Source organism: Haliotis rubra, unplaced genomic scaffold (genome assembly GCF_003918875.1).
Source record: "Haliotis rubra isolate DU_JTF1 unplaced genomic scaffold, ASM391887v1 Scf138, whole genome shotgun sequence".
In the NCBI taxonomy this organism is placed as follows: domain Eukaryota; kingdom Metazoa; phylum Mollusca; class Gastropoda; order Lepetellida; family Haliotidae; genus Haliotis; species Haliotis rubra.
The window spans coordinates 1,815,527-1,827,760 of NW_025765314.1; the positions used below are offsets into that span (position 1 = coordinate 1,815,527).

A 12,234-nucleotide genomic window follows, 5' to 3' on the forward strand; every position below is an offset into this window, starting at 1 on the left:
CCTCAATACAAGAAGGAATACATCATTCATTGCCCCAATACAAAAACACATCAAAGGCCTCACAAGAAAGAATACAGCATCATATCAGAATCAATACAGCATCCAAGGTCTCAATACAAGAAACAATACAGCATCCAAGGCCTCAATACAAGAAACAATACAGCATCCTCTTTAAGAAACAATACAGCATCTACACGAAACAATATATTGCCTCAATACAAGAAACAATACAGCATTCATTGCATAGGAAACAATCAACATCAAGGCCTCAATACAAGAAACAATACAGCATCCAAGGCCTCAATACAAGAAACAATACAGCATCCAAGGCCTCAATACAATACAAGGCCTCAATACAATACAGCATCCAAGACCTCAATCAAGAAACAATGCAGCATCCAAGGCCTCAATACAAGAAACAATACAGCATCCAAGGCCTCAATACAAGAAACAATACAGCATTCATTGCCTCAATACAAGAAACAATACAGCATTCATTGCTTCTATACAAGAAACAATACAGCATCCAAGGCCTCAATACAAGAAACAATACAGCATCCAAGGCCTCAATACAAGAAACAATACAGCATCCAAGGCCTCAATACAAGAAACAATACAGCATCCAAGGCCTCAATACAAGAAACAATACAGCATTCATTGCCTCAATACAAGAAACAATACAGCATCCAAGGCCTCAATACAAGAAACAAATCAGCATCCAAGGCCTCAATACAAGAAACAATACAACATTCATTGCTTCAATACAAGAAACAATACAGCATCCAAGGCCTCAATACAAGAAAGAATACATCATTCATTGCCTCAATACAAGAAACAATACAGCATCCAAGGCCTCAATACAAGAAAGAATACATCATTCATTGCCCCAATACAAGAAACAATACAGCATCCAAGGCCTCAATACAAGAAACAATACAGCATCCAAGGCCTCAATATAAGAATCAATACAGCATCCAAGGTCTCAATACAAGAAACAATACAGCATCCAAGGCCTCAATACAAGAAACAATACAGCATTCATTGCCTCTTTACAAGAAACAATACAGCATCCAAGGCCTCAATACACGAAACAATACAGCATTCAAGGCCTCAATACAAGAAACAATACAGCATTCATTGCCTCAATATACAAGAATACAATACAAATACATCAATACAGCATTCATTGCCTCAATACAAGAAACAATACAGCATCCAAGGCCTCAATACAAGAAACAATACAGCATCCAAGGCCTCAATACAAGAAACAATACAGCATCCAAGGCCTCAATACAAGAAACAATACAGCATCCAAGGCCTCAATACAAGAAACAATACAGCATCCAAGGCCTCAATACAAGAAACAATACAGCATCCAAGGTCTCAATACAAGAAACAATACAGCATTCATTGCCTCAATACAAGAAACAATACAGCATCCATTGTTTACATTGTTGAAGGAGGATAGAGCTAAGATCAACTTTTCAAAGTTGAGGTGTTATGACTCAGTAGTGCGTGATACCGCCAGGATTTGTCAAGCATTCATTCACTCGCCGAGACTTACTGTGTAGAAGTCTCCCAATGGCGATAACAGACAGTCCGTACCACTCCTCCCCCAGCGCCTGGCTAGATTCCTCAAGCGTGCCTTCTCGCTATCATGCGCCAGCCGGTTTCAAGAGGTGTAAAAGTGTGGGTTCAATGTTGGCATTCTCTGGATGTTGTGCTGTCGATTAGTGCACCATGAACACGGGAGTTGTCACCATGGAAGACAATGTGTTAATGTGGTGTCCTGATGGTACCGTCCAGTATTCCTTGTACAATATAGAGTGGGTTCTCTTAGCCATAGAGCTGTCATCATAGGATCATAATCTATGCACCGCCTTATCTACCGCGAGGCCTCTGAGTTGAATCAAAGGATTGACAGAGATTAATCGACGTTCTGTGAAAGTGCCAAAATCAGGAATAACATCCTACATACATGCGTAGCACGCCTGAGTGCGGTAAGGGCTAACCATGTGTTGTTTGGAGAGAAACCATCTAGAATATTTTTTATGATGTGAAATTGGTTAAATGGTTAAATATTACGGAAGTGGTGAAAATAATTTCCTGACATTTGAAGTGATGAAAATAAATAGATGACACTTGAAGTGAGGAGAACTTTTTGATGATATTGCAAGTGATGAGAACTATTTCATGACAGTGGACGTGATGAAAACTGTTTAATAACACTGGAAGTGATAAGAACTGTGATGAAAACTGTTTGAGGACACTGGGTGTGATGAGAACTGTGATGAGAACTGTTTGAGGACACTGGAAGTGATGAGAACTGTGATGAGAACTGTTTGAGGACACTGGAAGTGATGAGAACTGTTTGAGGACACTTGAAGTGATGAGAACTGTTTGAGGACACTGGAAGTGATGAGAACTGTTTGAGGACACTGGAAGTGATGAGAACTGTTTGAGGACACTGAATGTGATGAGAACTGTTTGGAAGTGAACTGACACACTGGAAGTGGTGAGAACTGTTTGAGGACACTGGAAGTGATGATGAGAACTGTTTGAGGACACTGGAAGTGATGAGAACTGTTTGAGGACACTGGAAGTGATGAGAACTGTTTGAGGACACTGGAAGTGATGAGAACTGTTTGAGGACACTGGAAGTGATGATGAGAACTGTTTGAGGACACTGGAAGTGATGAGAACTGTTTGAGGACACTGGAAGTGATGAGAACTGTTTGAAACTGGATGTGATGAGAACTGTTTGAGGACACTGGAAGTGATGAGAACCGTTTGAGGAAACTGGATGTGATGAGAACTGTTTGAGGACACTGGAAGTGATGATGAGAACTGTTTGAGGACACTGGAAGTCATGAGAACTGTTTGATGACACTGGAAGTGATGATGAGAACTGTTTGAGGACACTGAATGTGATGAGAACTGTTTGAGGACACTGGATGTGATGATGAGAATTTTTTGAGGACACTGGAAGTGATGAGAACTGTTTGAGGAAACTGGATGTGATGAGAACTGTTTGAGGACACTGGAATTGGTGAGAACTGTTTGAGGACACTGGAAGTGATGAGAACTGTTTGAGGACACGGGAAGTGGTGAGAACTGTTTGAGGACACTGGAAATTATGAGAACTCTTTGGTGACAGTGTACGTGACGAGAACTGTTTGAGGACACTGGAAGTGATGAGAACTGTTTGAGGACACTGGAAGTGACGAGAACTGTTTGAGGACACTGGAAGTGACGAGAACTGTTTGAGGACACTGGAAGTGGTGAGAACTGTTTGAGGACACTGGAAGTGGTGAGAACTGTTTGCGGACACTGAATGTGATGAGAATTGTTTGATGACACTGGAAATAATGAGAACTCTTTGGTGACAGTGTACGTGACGAGAACTGTTTGAGGACACTGGAAGTGATAAGAACTGCTTGATGACAGTAGAAGTGATGAGAACTGTTTGATTATTTCTATTTTCACTTTTAATCAGCTCACCAGATCCATTTTGCCATTATTCAAACAACCTCCTTAGGTTGATAAAGCGCCCCTTGTAAAATATAAAGCAAGCACCACACACTACTATCGTGACGACACACTGTGTATGTTGTACTGATGACGTCGAATCATTGTGACGTCATCAAACATGACGGCGTGATACCCAATAATGGCTCCTGACTGCTGATGTCTCTGTATTGACATAACACTATATTGGTCGTCTTTAATCGGTTTGTTTTGTTAAACATATGCGAAAATAACTTTCTATTCCTGCAAAGATTTCAAAGTGTTAATCGACTCATGCTATGTCCTTGTGCAATGTTTGAAATGTCAAGACAGCATCCGTTATACTTCTCAAAAGTTAAGTGTTGTTTTTAGTGTCTATCTAAACTATGGAGATGATATTTCACCATGATATGCGAAAGTATATTCATAGTTTCTATAAAAACAGATAAAGTAAATATATTTTTGTTTCCATTGTTTGTAGAAAGAGTAAAAATAGGTGAAGCTGAAGGCTCCGATCTTATATATTGATGTTTTCTTTCATTTTTTCGTTGTAAAAGCAAATACGCCAAGTTGTCTTCGGTTGTTTTGCTTTTAACCTGATTGAATTTGTTCTTGACCAGCAGGACTGTTTCCGTGGTCTAGTGGGACGGACCCGTGAAGATCCGGGTTAGAATTGATCTTCAGTAACCAATGATTGTCGTAAAAGGCGACTAACGGGATCGGGTGGTCAGTCTCGCTGACTTGGTTGACACGTCATCGAATCCCAATTGCGTAGATCGATGGTTATGCTGTTGATCACTGGATCGTCTGGTCCAGACTCGATTGTTTACAGAAGGCCGCCATATAGCTGGAATATTGCTGAGTGCGTCGTAAAACTAAACTCCTTCACACACTCTAGTGGATCGAGTGACTACAGAAGGTCAGTGGTCTGATCACCCGCGTGCGTCAAAAGATAGGATGTGAAAAAGAATTAGTACTCGTTGATGCCTTGCATGGCGTTCGGTCCGACGGGGACAAAACAACGACCGGTCGGCTCAGGCGCGAGTACTGAAGGAGGCAATGCCTTTCTGATGTGACGTCAACTCCATAGTAAGGAATCTATGATAACAGTACCCCTGTAAATAGTTTGAAAAAGCAAGATGCGCCTGGTATGTATGCCATTAATATAAGACTCTATATAAAAACCAACCGGTTCAAGAATGTCTGACAATATATCGGAATGAAGCTGTAATCGCTGCACTCCTACACACTGTGTTATTTACCTTAAAGTCCATTTAATTCTCGCCTCTTAACCTGAAGTAACGAAAGAAGCTGATATGCCTGTGTACGTTAAAGTGCTGGCTGGGATCGGACAGAAAGAACAGAAACTTCGATGGCACAGAGTGTCAGCCAGTGTTTAACATGGGCACAAAGGCAAAGCTTCACCCGATGTTGTGACCATATGGCGATTCTGTGATATACTTAGGTATTATATTTAATTCAAACCGTAGTCTTAACGACACGACATTTTGATTTCAGTATAGAAAGAATGACTCAGTTACACTCACTGCATGGCGTAGAGAAATGGGTATTAACAGCAACAGCTCTGTTATTTCTCGCTTTCGTCGGTATGTTCGTTGTTTAATGCCAGCCTCGTATTGCAGCTACATGAAGGTGCCCTGTAAACTGGACTGCCGTCATGAGAACGATGACGTGTAGTAAACCAAGTGTGTGTGTGTGTGTGTGTGTGTGTGTGTGTGTGTGTGTGTGTGTGTGTGTCTCTCTCTGTGTGTGTGTGTGTGTGTGTGTGTGTGTGTGTGTGTGTGTGTGTGTGTGTGTGTGTGTGTGAATAGCTAATATTCGGTGCAAGGTTGCTGTTTTTGTAGGATAAACAGCCACATCAGATACAGTATATGTATAACTGCTAATAATCACAAATCTATCAATAAACCTTTTGTCACGCACCGAGGGACCGCTGGAAGCTTTAGGCTAAATACAATTATATTTGTTTTGTAAGTCGATTACGTAGGGTAATTTCAGTACATTCACTTGGACCTTTATAAGCATTCTACAAATATTATGAACAAAATTTTCGCTTGGAATTTACTAAATGGACCTAGAGTGATTGACATTCGCAACTCTTTTTTCCGCCTGACTTTAAACGTCATGAATACTCCGTGCCATTTAGAAAGTGGTCAAATGAAACCCATATGATAGTTGGGATAACACTTAGATCTTAGATCGCTGACTTTGTGTGCTGGCGATTAGGTGCCTGATAATGAGAGCAAGGGTTCGAATCCCGATAGACTCAACGTAAGAAAAGTGCTAGAATCTGTACGTAACAGCGAAAGTGTAAATCGCAAATATAACATATGTTACTTTGAACGTGACTTTATCTTTGTCTGTGGGTGAGGCGTTGCTCAAGGGGTAATGGTTAGTTTAACAATGTAACACCCGCCGGGGCGACAACATGGATGAAGTTATCAGTGGGTAGAGTCCTTAGCAGTTTCGGGTATGAGGCAATGACTTTATGACGTAGTGATGTGATGTCATAATACTTCATGTACACCGTTTAGCTACAGCTAGACTGTTCATCTTTCCCCATTGCTCTACCATCACCAACACGTTAACGAGGTTTAGCTGTGGGGTTTGTTTGGTTTAACACACCATCCCATCACCAGTTGAAAATGGACGACGGCAAACTGCGTTGTTGATGTCTTACATGTTGAAATCATCCCCGGGATGTTACGGAGGACGTTTGTTGTGAAAACAATGGCGATGATGAATCAGGCAGTTTCATCTAGAGAGATAATTGTTAATCACATCAACAGGTTCCTCTGGAGACTCTAATATGTAGATATACCCTAGCTGGATAGAAAAACGGCGGGATCGCTTGAATTTACTACTGCTTCATTCTTCTGCCGACTCCCATAGGTCTACATATATATGTATCACTGAAGAATTGACGTTTGATTATGCTTAAATGACTTTCTCACTTTGCTTAATCCTCATTAATATATAGGTATTTTATAGTGATATGCACTGAATTACTAAAATGAAAAGAACTGATATTTTATTTTATCAATGCGTAACCGCCGCAGCAGTAATTTTATAACTGTTGAATAAAAGTTGTATTTTGTGAAAGTAATCACTGGCGAACGACGGAGGAGTGTGTGTGAGTGAGTGGTTGGGTGAGTGAGGAGTGAGTGAGTGAGTGAGTGAGTGAGTGAGTGAGTGAGAGAGATATCACGCAATAACACCCGAGAACGACGTAACCACTTGGCTACCCAGCCCCACAACGATCGAACGATCGAAACTTTAACAAACGATATTTACCGTTTAACGAAAATATAAACGAAATATCAAATATAGCGTTTGTAATAATGAATACAAAATATAAAACAGATTTACATCATCATCTGGTCGGGAACCTTATGACACAAAGAACTTTAGGGAAATCTCTTAGTGAGCAGCCACTGTAAACGCAATATGATTGAGATTAAAATCTGGAAGTGAAATGTTGGTGTCATCAAATACAATTTAGTGACGCCTTTAGTTTCTTCCATGAGTACCCGTATTTGAAGGAGTGGACTGTGTTCTAACCTGACGATCGGGGTGGTACCACTGGTGTTCGACTGGTCAAATGTCGCGAGCGCTGGCGAAGGCAAAACGTTGACGTTATTGATCTACGGAAAGGCACGTGATCTACATGGTCTTGCGTTTTACTGTTAAAACAAGATCCGATCTTTGGTTGAAAGAGGAGTACAATTGCACGTAATACCTCATCGATGTAACATTTTGCTGTGAGATTAGCGCCCAGCACACGTTCAGGAATGTCCTGACCTCCAGTCACGGAACAAATCAGTACGCTGCAATCTTCAAATGGTGTAGTCTCCGTCAGTCCCAATAACTAACAACGTCTTCGCGACGGCAATACGCACGTACAAGTACTCCTCGCATTGAAGAGATGGAACTTGCTCTCACCAGAAACCACGAGGACTGTCTGCCAGCGCCTGTTCTGCCGCCGTTTCATAGAACCTTTGACGTCAATGTTGACGTGTCGACGTGATCCCCTGGAATGGTCTTGAGGCCTGAATAATGTGGCGATGCCATCGTCTGGATACACTGAAAGTATTGCCAACATGTCTTGGGGCAGTTGTTGTCCATGACGTCACAGTCAAGTAGTGGTTCCTAAAATGGAAAATATTCCTTCCCCTGTCTATCTTGTGTGATATCTATCTGGTATGATAACATCACTCTTGTGATTGCTGCATGAGTGTCGCCACATTGTGTAGCGATGGTACAATGTTTGGATTCACCAGGGGAGCTTTCTCTCTGCTCTGCGTCATATACATCGCTTAGTACTCTCGCTTCTCTCATTATCAAACCTTGAAGAATGTCGTTAACTGTGTTTCTACCCACATTCATCATGTAATCATGCTTCACTTGCATTAAATATTTCTTCCATCAAATAGGACTATTTTCACGCCTAAAACTACGACCCCTTCCGTACAACACATGACATTTCCAGGCGTCTTTGAACGCTAATTGTAACCGCTGTGACGAGAGGACTCTTTTATGGCCACGTATTAGGATTAAGAATACTTCGTTTGATGACAAAAGATCCTTCCTTTGAAGTATTAAGCCTTGAGGATTTAAAAAGACTTCAAATGTCTTGGTTATAATGGGAAAGCACACACGATGTCGAACACACTAAAACTGTTTTAAAGGAATACCATTTTTGGAAGTGAAAATTTAGACTTGACAAAGGAGAAAATAAGCTTAAAAAGATTCACTTGAAGATGGTCTGGAGACAACAATGAAAGTCCCGATGGTCATTCTTTCTTTCTTCTCTTAACTTCACCGGGACTTTATCAGTGAGTGAATGAGCATAGTTTTACGTCGCTTTAGAAATATTCCAGCACATTCACAGCGGGGGACGCCAGAAATGGGCTTCACACATTGTACCCATGTGGGGAATCGAACCCTGGTCTTCAGCGTGACGAGCGAACGCTTTAACCACTAGGCTACCCCACCTCTTCCAGGGCTTTATGATTGTGGGTTCTAAGACGTTATTATGCTTATTGGCCTGACAGAATTATACTCTTTAGTTCCGCCAAGATTGTAAAGGGGCACACTCATCGAATTACTGAACGATCTTGACCCGTGAAGGTCCGGGTGAGAATGAATCTTCAGTAACCCATGATTGTCGTAAGAGGCGACTAACGGGATCGGTTGGTCAGGTTCGCTGGCTTGGTTGGCACATGTCATCGGTTCCCAATTGCGCAGATCGATGCTCATGCTGTTGATCACTGGCTTGTCTGGTCCAGACTCGATTACTGCGTGCGGCGTAAAACTAAACTCACTCACTCACTGAACGATCTTCTTTTGAACTGGATTCAAAAGCTCCACCAAATAACATACAATACAATTTCTTTGACTACCAAATGTACCAAAGGATTAACTATCATCCATCAAATAACTAATGAGGGATCAGCTTTGTGTTCACAGGTGGTGTGTGCTACAGGTGGAGGTCGTAATGTAAGCATTTCAAAGAGCCATGTTCAGTTATGTCAAAACATTGTACACCACAATTCCACACAGATTCTGAGCAAAAATGATCCAAGGGTCACGTGTCATGGTGTCTCTAAACGTTGTGGCTATAGTTAGATTTCTTCTTGAAAGGTTCAGGACAATTTGTCAAACCGAAATCAAAGTTCGTTGAGAAAAGAATATGATAAATGCATCTTAATCCATAACATCTAGATGAAATATGGGTGTAATTATGACATCTCGCCAGGAAATAGGCATCCTCATTGGCACCATGTTTTGTGTATTCTTACAAATCAGAGGTTGTCCACGGACTGGCAATATGTTTATGACGGGAGAAACCGATCAGGGAGGACAGGCTCAACCTTTCGCCAGTATCATCTCTATTTGATAGTGATTCATAAACACAAGTTTATCATTAAGCCGGAAGCGTATAATGAAGACTGCTTTTATTAGAGGTTTCCTATTAGAGGTTTCCTTTTTTCGAATGAAGGCAAGAGGCTAGGTCTTGTGTCAATTTTAAAAATAATTTCAAATTTGAAAAAATTAGCTCACTCAGTCAGTAATTTACCAAACTGAATTTACTTCACAGAAGCATACAAGCAGGCATCAGATACATTCTTAACCCTTTCCATTATATTTGTCTGGATTAACAAGTGCCTGGATTGACCAGAGGCAACTGTTGAAAACGATTCGACTTAAAGGAGTTGACGAGTCACTGATTTAACGGTAGTGATCCTTTTCAATCATAAACGTAAACTGAGACATATCGTTGCTATCGTGCTTCAAATTGTCTCACCAACCGCTTGTAAAGCATTAGATTTACAGCTTATGTTTCATGAACAGACTCAACATGATTTGTAATGAAGACAAATCCCCACGGTGTAGATAGGCGGTCGAGGTGTCCAGTTACCTGTAGGCTGGATGTGTGTCAGGGGATCCCAGGTTTATACAATACCGAGGAGGACATGAAAGGTTCTGGATAAATGTAGGCGAAGTGATGATAGCATCATTCTCATTCAGATGGCTCCCTCAATTGTCCGGCGATTCTGTATATTTATACGCATTGCGTGGTATAGTAATATTAGGTCTTTGCCGAATACTATCAGTATACGATAGGAACATTATGTCGGCTCTAGTTTTAATCCTTCCGTCGCTGCGTCAAGGGAATTGATAAAGGTCAGATAGCTATTGGCCTGCAATGTGAGATTTCCTCGAGACTTTGCGATCCCGGTGGCGTCAAAGACCTTCTTGCTCAACAATGCTATTTACATCCTTCCTCTGCTATGAAAAGCTAGCCGAAGATTCATTTCAAATACCATAGGTGAGTATTACTTACATAATTATACGTACATGTATTTAGCAAATAACCTCTGGGTTTTGTAGTCAGAAAAGAATACAACATGGGCGTTAAGGTTCCTCTTATCGTAATGACACACACGTTTTGTCCCTAATCTGGGGGAGTTATAGACCCCATTATCATCACATCCACATGGCTTACAGCCGACCCGAGTGTACACACACGCATTTAGATGTATGTCAGGTATTTCAAGAATCAGTCCAGAATTATATTAATAAAGTATATTAACAAAGTTTATATATATATTTTTTTTATTCACTTCAGTTGGATATAAGCGTCAATTTCAGAAACATTCTTAAATGAGAAATAACATACATAGAAAGGCACACATACATATTCAGTTACATAATGTGTTGGGAATAATAGAAATATAATGATAGAAATATAATAATGAAATATAATAATAGAAATATGAAATGCAAGTGCTGTATTATCGAAAGATAAAGTCATAACAATGACAGAGCTGGTGATATTTCTTGGTCCTATCACGTTTCCGGATCCTGTTGTTTCAGATGCTGTAACCGAATATTCTCGGTTTGGAGATGTCTTGCTCGCAATCGTAGAAACTTGAATCAATGCTGACTTGAATATGGTTTGTTATATATTTTGTGAATTTCAAAGGACAGTCATGGACTTCAGCGTTGCCGAATAAAATGATGACGTGTGGGAAAGTACATATTGTCTTGCTTCATTGGGCTGAGAAGTTATAGTCTGTTTGAATAAGTTTGACTGACTGTTAAACCCATTTCTGGTGTCCCACGTGTATGGTTGCTGCAACATTGTGCAAGACTACTCTCATTCGCACATCGGTTTATGATCTTCTGGAGTTACCAGGACATATCAGATGACAATTTGATGTAATGCATAAGTTATTCTTTTCAGTTTTCTTATCAAAGATTCTGTATTGCAGCCAGAAGGAATTGAGCACTATCTGACGTACATCGCCTAGCTATGTGTTAAATGCGGGTCTCCTTCGTCTATCAGTTCGTGAAACGTAGAGGATGCCAACTCACGGTTCATGAAAGGGACAAATCTGGGGTTCGAACACGTAATTATAGGATCTTGCTACGGTGATGTGAAGTGGAGTCAAGAAAGAACTACGTGCGTTTATATGCACATGCAGACCTTTGCCGATGCCGGTTTTATAGTATGAGGCGCGGCGTGCAGACTCTTTCAGTGTTGTCACAACCCCTAGTGTACAGTACACAACCCTGTGCACTAAAAAGAACCCACGAATCCGTTGGTATATGACCAGATGGTGGCCACTGGCCACATGAAATACGTGCAAACACCTAGTTGCGGGTACAGCAACGTGCAGTGAACTTGGACAAAGTACTGTGACTATGTGTCCCAGTCCACCCAGCTGTGAATGGATACCTTGTTAGGATGAGAAAAGCCACAATAACTCGGTGCGCCTAGTGGCTGCAAGAGTTGTATACTCCCCAGGGAGTTGAGATTGATAATATACCTATACTGACTTTGATCTAGCCAGTTCCTGTTATATCTTCATAATGCCGAGCACAAGGCAGGGTAACAAGAAGGAACATCCATTGTTTTTGGGAGATCGTATACCGGCCGTCCACACTCAGGGCACACTAGCCACCTTTGGAAAATGGCACTTATTACTCACCCGTTGAAGATATCACTGTTTAATAATATTACAATGTTATTACACATTGTGTAATAACATCACGTGATGCCGTACGTATGACGTCAAAGTGGTTTACAGTTATGACGTCACAATGCTCATTATACCTCTGTCACAATAGTATTAGACCTTGCTTGACTCACGGAAAGCTGAGAGTCATCACTCGTTGAATTCTTAGCAAAGAATTACT

The 12,234-nt window shown here is 41.0% G+C and overlaps 1 protein-coding gene across 1 annotated transcript; it reads right to left on the reverse strand.

Moving 5' to 3' along the window:
• Positions 1-2,191: 2,191 nt before the first annotated feature.
• LOC124268445 lies at positions 2,192-3,510 on the reverse strand. Its single transcript, XM_046703405.1, has 2 exons — positions 3,502-3,510; positions 2,192-3,301 (listed from the first exon to the last, which is right to left on the reverse strand). The coding sequence occupies exons 1-2, from the start codon at positions 3,508-3,510 to the stop codon at positions 2,192-2,194; spliced, it is 1,119 nt and encodes a 372-aa protein (XP_046559361.1).
• Positions 3,511-12,234: the final 8,724 nt, after the last annotated feature.